Source organism: Haliotis rufescens, unplaced genomic scaffold (genome assembly GCF_023055435.1).
Source record: "Haliotis rufescens isolate VD_foot unplaced genomic scaffold, xgHalRufe1.0.p SCAF_21, whole genome shotgun sequence".
Lineage (NCBI taxonomy): Eukaryota > Metazoa > Mollusca > Gastropoda > Lepetellida > Haliotidae > Haliotis > Haliotis rufescens.
In genome coordinates, this window is record NW_025963902.1 from 14592935 (window position 1) to 14609876 (window position 16942).

General features: G+C 42.8%; 1 protein-coding gene across 1 annotated transcript; it reads right to left on the bottom strand.

The window, feature by feature from the left end:
- Window positions 1-992: 992 nt before the first annotated feature.
- LOC124121318 lies at window positions 993-15972 on the bottom strand. The gene is made up of 6 exons (XM_046484314.2): window positions 15172-15972; window positions 10057-10818; window positions 8251-8479; window positions 4846-4902; window positions 3333-3392; window positions 993-2237 (listed from the first exon to the last, which is right to left on the bottom strand). Exons 2-6 carry the CDS (start codon window positions 10810-10812, stop codon window positions 1585-1587), a joined length of 1755 nt encoding a protein of 584 aa, XP_046340270.2. The 5' UTR covers window positions 10813-10818; window positions 15172-15972; the 3' UTR covers window positions 993-1584.
- Window positions 15973-16942: the final 970 nt, after the last annotated feature.

Consider the following 16942-nt stretch of genomic DNA (forward strand, 5'->3'; position numbering starts at 1 on the left):
GTGAGGTAAGGTGAGGTGAGGTGAGGTGAGGTGAGGTTTAACGTCTCGTCCAAGATCATTGCACATATATAGCGACGTGCATGCACGTGTGTGTGGCTGCTTATACTAGTCCGGACTAATGCCGATTTTATAGTGCTAGGGATACCATGCTGCCTTGATGCCTAGGGCCAGGCAGGGCAACAACAAATACCATCTTTTGGAACGTCTTTTTGGTATGACGCGACCCCGGACCTTTTGCTCTCCGTATGAACGCTCTACCACTAGACCAAGGAGCCGGTTAAACAAATTTGAATATACATTAAGTGTTCTGTGTTCTGATCAAGATTTTATATAAAAACGAATGCTTATTTTTAAATGAGCCTCTTAAAAAACTTATGTCTAATTTTGAAAAAGATAGTTTACCAATTCAGCTGCTGTATAAGCATACGTATACCATCACTGTAAACGACTGACAATTTATTACATTTAACTCAAAACAGTCAAATTTAATAAAATGCAAGTTCATGAAACGTCTGTAAAATCAAGACATATGGACGTTTTGGTCGAGTTGCTCGTTCGGCATGTTAACACAAGAAACGCTTGTACTGGATTAACGTTCAAAACAGATTGATCTAATCTCATTCAAAATATATTTTCATGAATATGTCTTAATTAGACCATCAATACCCACAAATCTTAATGAAAATGTGATTATTAAAATTCACAACACTTTATGATAATATGATTATTAGAATTATCAACATTACATGAAAACATGAACATCAAAATACACAAATAATAATGAATATATGAGCAATAGAAATCACAAAAGTTGATGGTTAAAGATGTACACTATACTACTCGCGAAGTGAGCAAAACACATGGGGTAGACTGGCAAAGGTTGACATCTGGGGATGGGGGTGGGTGGAGCACAACCACGCCCCCCCCCCCCACCCACCCCCGTCCCCCCACCCCCCTGTATTATCTGGATCCACTAGTGTAGAGTATGATACAGATAGTGTGATATGCATTGGTTACATTTCTATTCATTAAATTAATTTTAAAACATATTTAATTAAATTAACATCCCAGTTCTCACGTAGAGTGTGTGTAATACGATGAAACTTCTACACTTATGCGCCCAATCATGGACACATTCATTGTCTAAGTGCAACGCTATCATCAGTATAATACACATCTGCATCACTTTGCTCAGGCCAGCATCGTATCACATTTATATTTTTTTCTGGTTTGAGAACCTTTTCTAGAATGGTACATAAATTACAGAATTTCATGTAGGCAAGGTATATGATAAAACGAATTTGTTAAGAGTTACCTGACCTTGATATATGCTACTAAAAACTTAAAGAACCTCCGATCCTTTTTATAGTACCATGACATATTTACTATAGTGATGTGAAAGAATCGGGTGATCCTTAACCTAGTTTGAGTAGTATATATTAACAAGAAAAATCCTTTACGCGCGGTATGGTGCACTGAATTTTCGGCATTATCCTTTCACATAATATCGCATAATCATGATTTTTATCAAGGTTATAAAAATATGCATGTCTTTGTCACAGCTTCCAAAGGTCGTCCTGTTTATCAGATGTTACTCGCTTGAAGCGAAGACAGTAGTTTGTTGATGTCCTTTGACACATCTATCCTTGTTCCTGATGCAAGCGCAGCCGCCATGTTTGCCCACGATGGCCACGCCAACATCATCATCAACCACAGCGGGTTGTCGAAGTCAACGTCCGTCACAGTGCTGATGACTCTGACATCCTCAACGTCGATCACGTGTATCTCGTTCCTACCAGAATTCAAAAGGAAAGCAAGATGGAGGTAACGTGACACACCAACCTCGTTCTGGGCAATGGGCGTGTCTTCAAGCAGTTGGTTGTCGTAGACGACCCTGAGGCACAGCTGCTGAAGATGGTGAGAACAGGAAGCCAAGTTGACGCTGAGTCCGCTCGGCTGGCTCCAGACAGAATCTACAGGGGAGTCAGTGAGACACACCTCAAAGAGCATCTTGTTGTCTTGAATCAACATCTTGGGATTGTACTTCACCTTAACCTGGTACATGGCTTGTTGTCCGTTTCTCATCAACAGCGGTTTGGAGGTCATCACGTGACGGTCAGCCTGTATACGGCAACCGCTGTTGAACAAAGGCGGTTCTGGTCTGGTGTTGGTGATCACAGGCCCGGATGTAGTGACAGTCCGGTTTGCGGTGCTGGTGTCCCATTCCAAGTTTGGGCCTTGAATAGAAACTCTCCTATATTGCTCTTTCATACACCATACATTTAAACTAGGTACAGTTAAACTGGATACCATGAATATATTCCGAACGAAGAGCGAACATTGAGTTAGGCCCCTTTCCGGGGCAAGGGGGTTAACTAACTGTAAAAGTCCAGTTTCCATTCTTGACGAACTAGGCTGCAATTATGACGTTATAATGTGGCTGGACCAGCGCGTTTATGCATAGTCCATTCAAAATCGCGTAACGAAATGGATATCCATTCGTAAACAATATGGCTTTCAGCGTGCAGATTTTGGTCGACTGCAGGATTTGCAAAAGAGGTGTACCGTCAACTGGGCGTCAAGAGATATTTTCCAAATTTTTTTTAATGTTTTTAATGAAGGGGCTCACGTGATTTGATACACTTCGCGAGGTAAGACGCGTTTTATTACCATATATATCCTGATTATCGATCCGATCGTCTTGTTTGAAGCAAATGCAAGCGATATGAGAGGTGGAATCTGATTGGTCAGTAGGAGGGACTAGAAGGGACATAACTCGTAGAAGCCACTAGTGGCGCTACTATCAAGCCCAGAAATTCCAGCCTAGTTCGGCAAGGGCGGAAACTGGACTGTTAAAGTCTCGGGAAGATGTAAGTTAGGAGTATAGTCTCGTGCAAAAACACCCAACACGGCATACCAACAAACAGTCCCTATAACATTCCGGGTTTGAATTGGTCCCAAGCAACCTATGCTGGTCAAGAGGCTGCGTAATGGTTCTGGTATCAAACACAGTGGCTTGGTGGACAGCGTGTCATTTTACCCCGACGGCGTACGTAGTTATTATACCTATCACGGGTTTGTCTGACTCGATTATTTACAGGTACCCGTGATACAACCGGAATGTGGCTGACATTAGCGTTAAACAACAAACAAACAAACAAACAACCAGGCAGTGTTGTTCCACAACTCCAATATGACACAAACGTCAACATGATTGACTGGTATTTTTTGATAGCAATGGGAACGCTTATTGTCACCATGGTTCTATATTGTTTGATATGGTGTAGATCTATTAAGTAACAACTAGATGTAATAAAACAAATTATACTCACAAAAGAGAGTTCGATGTTTGCTAGCAGTCTTCAAGACAACAACCTGGTCTCCAAGCGAGCCTGAAAAAACATAAAGATATTGTGTTCATTAAAACTGAGAAAGTTATAATCACATCTCCAACAAAGGCAATATACACCAATGTACTGACACTTAGAGGTGTTCAGATAACGACATGCTCAACACGGCTATATTCATACAGACTGAAACTCCGTTAAATCGGTAACAATTTTGTAGGTGAGGTGAAATGGGGTCTAGCGTCGCGTTTAAGATTATTGCACTTATTTTGCGAGTGCATACATGCGTGCGTGCGTGAGTGAGTGAGTGAGTGCGCGGTTGTACTAGTCCGGATTAATTCTGGTTATATAGTACTAAGACACCATGCCAGAGTTTAACATGGATCCACTCACACATTTGACTGCCTCCTATACGTACTTTTTTTTATCCCCTTCATGCCTAGCGCCAGGGAAACAACAAATTTCACGTCTTTTAGTATGACGAGGCCTGAGATCTAACCACCGACAGATCTTTCCAGGCAGTCACTGTATCCACTAGACCATGGAGGCGATCCTCATATCCATCGAAAGGATGAACATTTCCCATAAGCGTAGCGAATTCGAGATCGATATCGCTTTTTGCGACTCTCAATGCTAATTGATCAGTTGAAGCGATAAGGTGTCAATAGATTTCATTGTTGAAAACAATACGATATGACGTCATCCATTGTTGAGGACGTGACATATTAATAACATTACGTCATCTGAACAATAAACTGATTGCGGCGAGGTTTATCTGAAGGGTAGCTCTTCATACATATGTCTTCTTGTCAGTCAGTAATATACATGTATAGAATAACCTACTCTAAACTCGGAACTATGAATTATTTGTCCCTCGTAAATGAATGCTGTATTTCGTTCTCCAGCGTCTCTGAGCTTACAACGTTCAGTTCCCTGTGACAGATGATCCGGAACTCCGGGTAACACGTTGGTTATATTCTCATATTGCACACACAGGGATCGTTGATCCGGGCAGTTTCACCAGACACGTTACCGTCCTGATGAACATGGTAATGTCACTATCGGTCTCACAGGTCTGGAAGTGTTGCTCCAATAAACAAAATTACACTTACTATGAAACCTACTGTGAGCATGCACCAGTATCGCCAATACCACTGAATATGACCTAGTTTTCACCCGTGAAGATCAGGGTAGAATAGGTCTTCAGCAACCCATGCTTGCCATAAAAGGCGACTATGCTTGTCGTAAGAGGCGACTAACGGGATCGGGTGACCGGATTGATGCATGTCATCGTATCCCAATTGCGTAAAAAAAAGATCAATGCTCATGATATTAATCACTGGATTGTCTGGTCCAGTCTCGATTATTTACAGACCGCCGCCATATGGCTGGAATATTGCTGAGTGCGGCGTTTAACAAAAAAAACAAAAAAACAAACAAACATTACCTGGTTTGAATGCCATAGCATAAATGATGTAACATCCTGACACCAACTCACATGTTTGTTCACTGTGTGCTCTGCTGTGGGAAAGAAAGCCAACATCTCCATTCGACACTACAAAAGAGTATAAAATATGATAAAAGTATGGAATAAAAAGTGACAACACAGTGTTTTATAGAGTCCTGACATCACGGTGTTCTACTGTACAACCTAGTGTCCTGACATCACGGTGTTTTACTGTACAACCTAGTGTCCTGGCATCACGGTGATTATTGTACAACCTAGTGTCCTGACATCACGGTGTATTATTGTACAACCTAGTGTCCTGACATCACGGTGTATTATTATACAACCTAGTGTCCTGACATCACTATGTATTATTGTACAACCTAGTGTCCTGACATCACGGTGTCTTATTGTACAACCTAGTGTCCTGACATCACGGTGTATTATTGTACAACCTAGTGTCCTGACATCACGGTGTATTATTGTACAACCTAGTGTCCTGACATCACGGTGTATTATTATACAACCTAGTGTCCTGACATCACTATGTATTATTGTACAACCTGGTGTCCTGACATCACGGTGTATTATTGTACAACCTAGTGTCCTGACATCACTATGTATTATTGTACAACCTAGTGTCCTGACATCACGGTGTATTATTATACAACCTAGTGTCCTGGCATCACGGTGTATTATTGTACAACCTAGTGTCCTGACATCACGGTGTATTATTGTACAACCTAGTGTCCTGGCATCACGGTGTATTATTGTACAACCTAGTGTCCTGACATCACGGTGTATTATTGTACAACCTAGTGTCCTGGCATCACGGTGTTTTATTGTACAACCTAGTGTCCTGGCATCACGGTGTATTATTATACAACCTAGTGTCCTGACATCACGGTGTATTATTGTACAACCTAGTGTCCTGACATCACGGTGTATTATTGCCCAACCTAGTGCCCTGACATCACGGTGTATTATTGTACAACCTAGTGTCCTGACATCACGGTGTTTCATTGTACAACCTAGTGTCCTGACATCACGGTGTATTATTGTACAACCTAGAGTCCTAACATCACGGTGTATTATTGTACAACCTTGTGTCCTGACATCACGGTGTATTATTGTACAACCTAGTGTCCTGACATCACGGTGTATTATTGTACAACCTAGTGTCCTGACATCACGGTGTATTATTGTACAACCTAGTGTCCTGACATCACGGTGTATTATTGTACAACCTAGTGTCCTGACATTACTATGTATTATTGTACAACCTAGTGTCCTGACATCACGGTGTATTATTGTACAACCTAGTGTCCTGACATCACGGTGTATTATTGTACAACCTAGTGTCCTGACATCACGGTGAATTATTGTACAACCTAGTGTCCTGACATCACGGTGTAAATTGTACAACCTAGTGTCCTGGCATCATGGTGTATTATTGTACAACCTAGTGTCCTGACATCACGGTGTATTATTGTACAACCTAGTGTCCTGACATCACGGTGTATTATTGTACAACCTAGTGTCCTGGCATCACGGTGTATTATTGTACAACCTAGTGTCCTGACATCACGGTGTATTATTGTACAACCTAGTGTCCTGGCATCACGGTGTATTATTGTACAACCTAGAGTCCTGACATCACGGTGTATTATTGTACAACCTAGTGTCCTGGCATCACGGTGTTTTACTGTACAACCTAGTGTCCTGGCATCACGGTGTATTATTATACAACCTAGTGTCCTGACATCACGGTGTATTATTGTACAACCTAGTGTCCTGGCATCACGGTGTATTATTGCCCAACCTAGTGCCCTGACATCACGGTGTATTATTGTACAACCTAGTGTCCTGACATCACGGTGTTTCATTGTACAACCTAGTGTCCTGACATCACGGTGTATTATTGTACAACCTAGAGTCCTGACATCACTATGTATTATTGTACAACCTAGTGTCCTGACATCACGGTGTATTATTGTACAACCTAGTGTCCTGACATTACTATGTATTATTGTACAACCTAGTGTCCTGACATCACGGTGTATTATTGTACAACCTAGTGTCCTGACATCACGGTGTATTATTGTACAACCTAGTGTCCTGACATCACGGTGAATTATTGTACAACCTAGTGTCCTGACATCACGGTGTAAATTGTACAACCTAGTGTCCTGGCATCACGGTGTATTATTGTACAACCTAGTGTCCTGACATCACGGTGTATTATTGTACAACCTAGTGTCCTGACATCACGGTGTATTATTGTACAGCCTAGTGTCCTGACATCACGGTGTAAATTGTACAACCTAGTGTCCTGACATCACGGTGTACTATTGTACAACCTAGTGTCCTGACATCACGGTGTATTATTGTACAACCTAGTGTCCTGACATCACGGTGAATTATTGTACAACCTAGTGTCCTGACATCACGGTGTAAATTGTACAACCTAGTGTCCTGGCATCACGGTGTATTATTGTACAACCTAGTGTCCTGACATCACGGTGTATTATTGTACAACCTAGTGTCCTGACATCACGGTGTATTATTGTACAACCTAGTGTCCTGACATCACGGTGTACTATTGTACAACCTAGTGTCCTGACATCACGGTGTACTATTGTACAACCTAGTGTCCTGACATCACGGTGTACTATTGTACAAGCTCGTGTCGGCGCCCCACTTGTTGCTAAAAGTAGCGTAAAACAAAAATCGCAGTTATTTGAAAGTACACTATTCCAGCAACATGTGTATATAAGACGCCAACGCCTGACAGTTACCAGTCTCGATTATCAACCACAACATATTCCAATGGGCGTAAAGGCAAACCAGTGATGAAACCTCCATCACTGTATCTAACGGATACCGCATGGCGGCCAGTAAGTAATCAACTATCGACCATACAAACCACTGATAGGAAGTTTGATCAACAATGACAAGCAATCAACAAAGTTATTAAGCCCGGCCTACCGAATAATTTCGTCGACTCTTTCAACAACCATTGGTTATTGGGGACCACCTCTCCGTAGAGATAGGTTTCTGGTGTGCCCAAGGGACGCAACTCTGCACAGCGAATCGCAGCTCCTTCGACGACTGGGCCACCCGTGGCCCCGTCTCCTGCTTGTGTAAGACGGGGTAGGATGGTCATATTTCCTGACTTGGTTGATGCATGCTATCGTATTGAATTTGCGTACATCGATGCTCATGATATCAATCACTGTATTGTCTGGTCCAAATACGATTATTTACAGACCGCCGACATCTAGCTTGAAAATTGCTGAGTGCGACGTTAAACCAAAAAAAAACACACTCCCAAAAACAAACAAACAAACAACAAAAACAACAATAACAAAAAAACTAACAAACAATCAAACAAACAAACAAACAAACAAACAAACAAACTGCGGGCTACTTCTATGGCGGGTACAGGGCACCTGCCTTGTGGGATACTGATAGGGTCCAGGGATATTGCGTTGTAGATGACGGCGTCTGGAACTCCCCAGGGCTTTTCCGCCGGCGTGAAGGTGATGGACCGGACCAGCCCAGCTGTCTGGAGGATGGAGAAGAGATGCTGGGTGTTCGCGGGCACAAAGCAGACCCCCTTCCGGGCAAAATCTACATCCTTTGCGGTTTCTTGGAGTAATGAGATAATAGCAGCCGGTGAATCCTGGAACAGAAACTTGAAGTTTTATCTTTGAAAACTGCTCATCGTATATGTGTAAATATATACATCATGTTTTGTTTAGTTAAGGTATTTCTAGAAGTTGAGATATCTGAAAAATATATAAAATGTGCTTTATGTCATTGATACTAGTATGTTAAGTCATACCAGAATTAGTTTTTACCGAAAAGTGACATGGTCATCTGGAGAATTGTAAAGAGTGACTGAGTATGGTTTTACGCCGCTTTTAGCAATATTCCAGCAATATCACGGCGGGGGACACCAGAAATAAGCTTCACACATAGTACCCATGTCGGGAATGGAACCCGGGTCTTCGGAGTGACGTACGAACGCTTTAAGAACTATCACATCGATGTGTTACATAGGTGATAAAAAGTCCGATAGACAGTATCACGATCCGATTTGTTATTCAGCAGTAATTATAATTTTAAGCTCTGTACATCGATGCGATGCCATCTTATTAAAACCTTACTCTCCCCAAACGTTTTGAAAGAAGGTACCCGATGTATGAGTCCCATGTAACCAACTATGGCTGCAAATTATCTGGCACATTGTGCTAAATGGGGCAGTTCACTCACGCCAGAAACCTATGATTGTGGCTTCGAATCCCAGTTCGCCCCGATTACATTTCTAGGTTTGTCAGCATCATACCCGTGCTCGTGGGTTTCACCAAAATGGTAATTGTTCGGACTTCCTCCCACATTAAGTTGACACGCGGTGATATAACGGGAATACTGTTAAAAGCGGTGCAAAAACCCAACTCACACACTCACTATATGTATGAAACCTCGACCATTTAAAAAATGACATTCTTATAAAGGGATTATTATTTGCTTCCGTATAGTTCCAATACGAAAACGATAATAATCCATATGTATTTATGTCCCCCTTACGTGGGAACGGGTGGCTTAGTCGTCTGTGCAGAGTTGCGTCCCTTTGATTGTGACAGAAACCTATGATGTATTAACTATACAACTAATATATACTAGTTCATGCTATGTCACTGGACCACCTCTGTGGTCTAGTGGTAGAGCGTCTGTCCGGAGAGCGAAAGGTACGACGCTCGGCATTAAGGGACTAACAAGGACTGGTCGGCATTAGTCCGGACTATAACAAGCAGCCACACAACGTGCATGCACGTCGCTACAGGACAAGTGCAATAATCTTGAACGCGACGTTTAACCCCATTTCACCTCATCTCACCTATACAAGGGGGGCACGGGTGTTCCAGTCGTCTAAGGCGCCGCGATTCGCTGTGCAGAGTTGCGTCCCTTGGGAACGCCAGAAACCTATGATTGTGGGTTCCAATCCCGGTTCGCCCCGATTATGTTTCTAGGTTTGTCAGCGCCATACCCGTGCTCGTGGGTTTTACGTCTGAAGTGGTAAACGTCTGAGACCTGCATTACTTCGGGCTTTCCTCCTACAGCAAGCTGACACGCCGTGATATAACTGGAATACTGTTAAAAGTGGCGTTAAACCCAACTCACTCACTCACTCACTCACTCACCCTATACAACTGAATCTGTTCTTAGCGGCATAAAATCAAACTCACTCATACCTACCTTACGACCCTTTGATATGTTCTGTGATAACTTCTTAATCTTTTCGTTGATGCCGTGATGAGAAGCCTTGGCATATTTGACAGTACTGGCGTGTTGGTCCGCCCTCAGCTCCACCTGAGACAAGAGGAACTTCCTCCTCTCTTGCAGCTCCTTTAGCAGGTCGTCAAAACATTTATTGATATCTCCCATGGCGCTCTTCCGGGACTGACCTATGTTCTTCAGGACATCATCCAACTGCTTCATCCGAGCCATCACCCCTTCCCCCTTCTCCTTAAGCTGACCCAGGAGGTTCATTGACTGGAGGCTAAGACTTCTGGACAATGTCTCCGAACGGATGGCACGTTGCTGTTTGATTGCGTCAATGGAGATGACGTCGTGGTTGATGGGAAGTTTGTTCATTGAATGAGTGCTCAGACAGGACTGACAAAGCAGATCGCTACACTGACAGCATTTTGCGATGGCAGGATTGTTGAAAGAGCAGAACGTGCACGTGAGGGGTGACGTGGTGTTCTGTGAGAGAAGCTTGATCACAAGGGGATCAATTGGCAGATTTGAAACCTCTTTGTGTTCAGATGTTTCCTTTTGACACAGGGGACAGATGAGGCGGCCATTGGTTTGACAGGAAGTGAGACAAGGCTCACATACGGTCTCTGAACAACAGGGCATGCGCCGAGGAACACGTGACTTCCGGTCATACTGTTTTAAACACGTATGGCACTCAGTGAGCAGGTTCTTGATGTCTGTAGTCTCTGACATTGCCTCCTGTAACAAAACAGAAGCAAATATAAAACGTCAGTGGAAGAGAAAATACAGTGTCGATTCTCCGCCGAAATAGATTCCATTGGACGTTCAAAGCAAAATAACTTTGAAAATTATATGAATGGATCACTGAAAATCAATGATGACACCAGGTGTTCGCGATAAGCCTAAACATGTCCTGCCCCACCGTTGGAAGGAATAATCAGGAATCAGGGAATAATATTTGTCACCGCGTCTCATTCTACTGTTCGCAGACTCATCTATCGTCACCCCCCACCCATGAATACATACGACCGCGTTACAGTGGCTAGTATTGGGGAAGTGGGGTAGCCTAGTGGTTAAAGGGCTCGCTCGTCACGCTGAAGACCCGGGTTCGATTCCCCACATGGGTACAAATTGCGAAGCCCATTGCTGGTGTCCCACGCCTTGGTATTGCTGGAATATTGCTAAAAGCGGCGTAAAACCATACTGACTCACGCACTCTGGCTGTTATGAACTTGTTCCAGCGAGAGGGAAGTCAGCGAGTGCTAAGACCAGCGAGTCTTCAGATTACAAACGGTACTTTTCTCATGCAACATGTTCTACAGTTTTTCAGCCATATACTCTACACATCGCTCTATTCATGCACGTGGAGGGCTCGTTTGACTTACCCAGTGATACACGGTCTAATTTCATTGCGCAACTAAAACTGGACACGCCTCTACGCCGCACAACGCCTATGTATTCACAAAGAACGATTATGTTTTTGTTTGATGTGTAATGCCGCACTCAGCGATATTCCAGTTATATGATAGCGGTCTGTAAATAATCGAGTCTGGACTAGACAATCCAGTGATTGACATCATGAGCATCGATCTACGCAATCGGGATACGATGACATGCATCAACCAAGTCAGCGAGTCTGACCACCCTATCCCGTTAGCTGCCTCTTACGATAATCATTGACGCCTTTTACGACAAGCATGGGTTGCGGAAGACCTATTCTACCCCGGATCTCCACGGGTCGAAGCCTAAACAAACAGAAGTACTGACGGGTGTGATGCAGGTTCCGTATGTTACACACATCAATAACCCGTGTAAGTTTAATACCCGTGGTTGAGCGTCCACCCGAAGAGTGGAAGGTCCGGGGTTCGATCCCCGGCCGCGTCATACCAGACGTTAAAAGATGGTACTTGCTGTTACCCTGTCTGGTGCTCGGCTAAAACAAGGACTGGTCGGCTTGGAGTCAGTATACTATGTCTGAGTGGGGTATTCATGTTAAACTGCGTCATGGTATCTCAGTAGGCTAGCACAATAAATCGGCATTAATCACACACACACACACACACACACACACACACACACACACACACACACACACACACACACACACACACACACACACACACACACACACACACACACACACACACACACACACATTTCACCTCACCTCCAAAATCCGTGTCATACTATACCGTGGTGATGATAATCTTACACCACCCACAACAGATAGCTTCACTGCAGACCCAAGTTAGTTGGCCTTATAAGATAACAGTGAAACCATACACCACCAAATACCTATCCTTTAGTTAGGTACTATGAATATGTACGACAGTATACTTAGGGGATGGTGGGGTGTAGGACGCGGGATGGACGACACAACCAGGAGTTACTATATTTGTAGTGAGTGAGTGACTGAGTTGGATTTAGCACCGCTTTTACAGTACATTGTAGTTCAGTTATATAACGGCTTGTTAGCTTCTGTATCACGGCTTGTTAGCTTCTGTGGGAGGAAATCCTGAAATGATGCAGGTCTCAAATATATTAATAAAATATACAATACCACTTTTTAAGAACATTGTAAATGGTACATGCACACTACATTTAAAGAGGGGGGGGGGGGGGGGGGGGGGGGGGGGGTCCCTTGGGCATGCGAGAAACCTATGATTATGGGTTCGAATCCCGGTTCGCCCCGATTATGTTTCTAGGTTTGTCAGCACCATACCCGTGCTCGTGGGTTTCACCGAAGTGGTAAACGTCCGAGACCTGCATCACTTCGGGCTTTCCTCCCACATTAAGCTGACACGTCGTGATATAACTGAAATACTGTTAAACGCGGCGTTTAACCCAACTCACTCACTCACTCACTCACATTTAAAGGTCATTTTAAAATTGATTAGAGTGTGAAAACGTTGTCCATGGGATTAGATCCTATAACGCGTCTGTAATTACACACTTTGCTTGAAAAGTATAAAATTCTCATATCTAGATTCGTGTCATCGGGCATGGCGAAACTGATAGTTCATTTGTCATACATTACGCGTGATCAATACTTACCGGAACATTTAGTGTTACGTCATACATTCTGATAACCAGGTGGGTTAAGTTATCACCATGACGTCATTGCCATTCAGAGTGACATCATATCATTCCAGAGTGAGACATTCACGTTCTACGGACAATTACTGATAACTTCTGTATTTCCCAATGAAGATAATCATGATGTGTGTGTTTAGGTGTTACTTGTTATTTGATGCGCAGAAATGTTATCCCCGCCAGTTCCAAATGAAATTACCGGGCATAAAATACTGAATTACAACCGAAAATTTGTGAACACATATCTCCTAATTGACATACGATGTATATATGTTATAACTCTAGAATGTTAAATGGTAGGTCCCTAAATTGATATACCAGTAACTGGAATACTACTCATAGCGCTATTGACCCGTGAAGATCCAGTTGAGAATTGGTCTTCAGCAATCCATGCCTGTCATAAGAGGCGACTAATGGGATCGGATGGTTAGGCTCGCTGACTTGGTGCTTGTCATCGTATTCCAAATGCGTTAGTCGATGCTCATGATGTCAATCCCTAGATAGTCTGATCCAGACTCGAATATTTACAGACCGCCGTCCTACAGCTGGATTATTTCCGAGTGCGGTGTTAATCAACATACAAACAAATCATTTATAGCAGTGTCAAATGGTTTTGCAGATGAATAGTAAAGATAATATTTATCATTGACAGCTTCCTTGATATTTTGCCATCAGGACAGTCACAATTAACATACACCAAGCCACACACTGTGCCAAAATAGAGAGTCAGAGCTTAATTCTCTAAATTTTGGGGGTTTCAACATGTCTACATGTTTTCCATCCTCAATTTCTTACGATAGTTTATGATTAATTTCATGCATCTTCTTACTGAAATTATTTGAGGATGTCAACATTTCCATAAGTGTATGAAGGGGTGTGGGCATCTCAAACTCAGGATTAAGGCCCTGGAATATTTCTGTGTGCAGCGTTAAACAACAAACAAACAAACAAACAATTAAGCAAACAAGCAAGGCGTTAGTAAACTCAGCCCATACACTCAGGGGAATCTCAAGCTGTTTATGATCAAACTATTAAAACACATTGCTCGTTTGTGTCTTTTCCCTTGTTGAACACAATGACAATGACAAATTGTCTTCAGTATTTCTGGCATCATGGCCCATAGTGGCCCTGGTACGAAATGCAGCACTCCGTAGTCTAGTGGTAGAGCGTCCGCCCGGAGAGCGGAAGGTCCGGGGTTCGATACCCGGCCGCGCCATACCAAAATACGCTTAAAGATGGTACTTGTTGGGAGCCTTATGTGGCATGACAATGAACAGTTTCCAATGCCTTTGTAAAATGACAACATGTGACTATCGAGTTCCAAAATTTCATATTTGTATCTATGATATTACATTAAATGTATCGACTTTATTAGGTACAATAAATTTATTAAAAATCTACCTGTGCGTTTCTTTTTTTGAAGAGTGTAAGTAAGGTATGTAACGCCCAGCCACAGGGCTTATGAGACACGGTGAAAACATATAAAAACAAGAGTGTATATACATGTGTCACTAGATAGGTATATTTTTTTTCGTGTAGCTGAAGGGACAGTCAGATACCAGCGCTGTCCTGATGAGCCTGTCCGTGTCAGTTACTGTTGACATGGGACTCAAGGTTATCGCACGGTTTAAGTATCTCTACGATGTCAGTATCACGTCGCTCTCATCGAAAAAATAAGAGTCATCATCTTCCGAATAATGACAGTGCAGAAAACGTATTCCAAACGGCAACGTCATGGAAAAATCGATTATCTGCCCCAAAAATCCATTGAGCGTACAAAGCAAAATAGCGATGGATATTATTTAAATGGAACACAGACAATCAGTGATGACACCAGGTGTTCGCAAAAATCATACAACACCAATGTAACAACACAAATATCCTAGAAAGCATAAGAAAATGTGATGCACTTTTTTGTTTCAACCAAAATCTCAGAAGGTCTTTTTGATATCCGAAAACAGTGAATATGAAATAATATTTATACTGTCTCCTGCTCACCTTAGGATTTAATATGTCCTCTTGAAAAGTCGCAAGCTTCGATTCTTCAAAATCGCCTTTGGTGTCGTCTTGTGTGGTTTAGATGTAAGGATTCATCTGCTGTCAGTATCAACTGTTGTGGATGTCGACTTTCGGTGATGTCATCTATTGTGGATGTCGTCAGCTGTCGGTGTTGACGGTTACGAACTTTGATACACACCCTGTGTATCCACCATTTGGTGTCGATGTTATTGGGTGAAAATATATTTATATTTGATCGTACGCCTATTTTTTGTGCCTGTTGTAGTAGATGGTGCCTGCCAACTGGTATCACCGACAGTGTATGTCTTTTGCTGTGGATGTCAGCTGTTGTGGATGTCGTCTGCTGTAGATGTCAGCTGTTGTGGATGCCGTGTGCTGTCGCGCTAAGCTGTTGTGGATGTCGTCTCTTGTCAATGTCAGCTGTGGATGTTGTCGTCTGCTATCGATGTAAGGTGTTGTAGATGTCGTCTGCTGTTGATGTCAGCTGCTGTGGATGTCGTCTGCTGGCGATGTAAGCTGCTGTCGATGTCAGCAGTTGTGAATGTCGTCTGCTAGCTCGTTAACCTTGTGTGGAAGATGTCGGTCGGTCATTACGGTCCTGTCAGTAGTGCGTCGTGTGCAACACTCCACGTTGTCAATTTAACCATAGAACGCGATCACACAAATATGTAAGTTGTAGAAAGTTATATTTTCATTCAGATAAGGCCTGACGTGATCTGCGTGGACATTGGAGGACAGTAACAGAAGCACGCGACATAAAGAGAGATAGCAGACCTCATGGGGTGTCACAAAACATGTCACTCATACCTATTAAAGACGCACGGCACTCTGAGAAAAAAAGTCTAGTTAATTCTACTAACTTAATGAGTAACAGCGGCCAGAATCTGCAGTGTTCGAAATAGACATCGACCCGTAGGCCGACAGATTTTTTCTCGGGCTGATAGTTTAATCAAGTAATTTTTATTAAGCATTATTAAGTAATGTGATTAGCATCACTTTCATATTTATAAACAGTAGGATTGGAGTGAGTGAGTGAGTATGGTTTTACGCCGCTTTTAGCAATATTCCAGCAATATCACGGCGGGGGACACCAGAAATTGGCTTCACACATTGTACCCATGTCGGGAATCGAACCCGGGTCTTCGGCGTGACGAGCGAACGCTTTAACCACTAGGCTACCCGACCGCCCCCAGTAGGATTGGACCTTTCAAATGGTGTATGACATGTAGTCGCGGAGATGTTTCACAAACTGATAATTTCCTGATAAATGTAGGCTTCATCTATCACCACCATGTCTCAGGGAGCTCGGTGTGATAGCAGTGAAAGCTTCAATTTATATTGCAAGAGTATGTCTCCCTGCTCAGCTAAAATGTTTGGGCCTACGCTTTTCCCAAAAGGCCTACAGTATTTGAAATGTGCTGGCACTTAAGGATCTCATTTACTCTGCTGAGTTTCAGACACTCTGCCAGAAGGTTCGCGAATTTACTATCCACTCTGATAGATTGCACGAGGCACCGGTGGAATGAAGGGCTATCTCACACCGAATAAATTTTCATTCCTTAGAATGAGGCCCTCGTTTACTCGTTAAAAGCTAAAAAATAATATGTATGTTTTGTTGTCATACTGGAAGCAATTAAATTAACCTTTCAGGTTAAGATATATATCCTTGTTCGGGTCTCTTTATGTCCTTTAATCACCGTCAGAATGTATTTATAATGTGCAAGTGATTGATAAAATGCTACTTTAGGGT

Coding starts and splice junctions, on each gene's coding strand:
- LOC124121318 (XM_046484314.2), bottom strand. CDS start 10,812: ATGTCAGAGACTACAGACATCAAGAACCTGCTCACTGAGTGCCATACG. Junction 8,480..10,056: donor ACATATCAAAGGGTCGTAAG/GTAGGTATGAGT, acceptor TTTCTGTTCCAG/GATTCACCGGCTGCTATTAT. Junction 3,393..4,845: donor AGCACACAGTGAACAAACAT/GTGAGTTGGTGT, acceptor ATGTTTTTTCAG/GCTCGCTTGGAGACCAGGTT.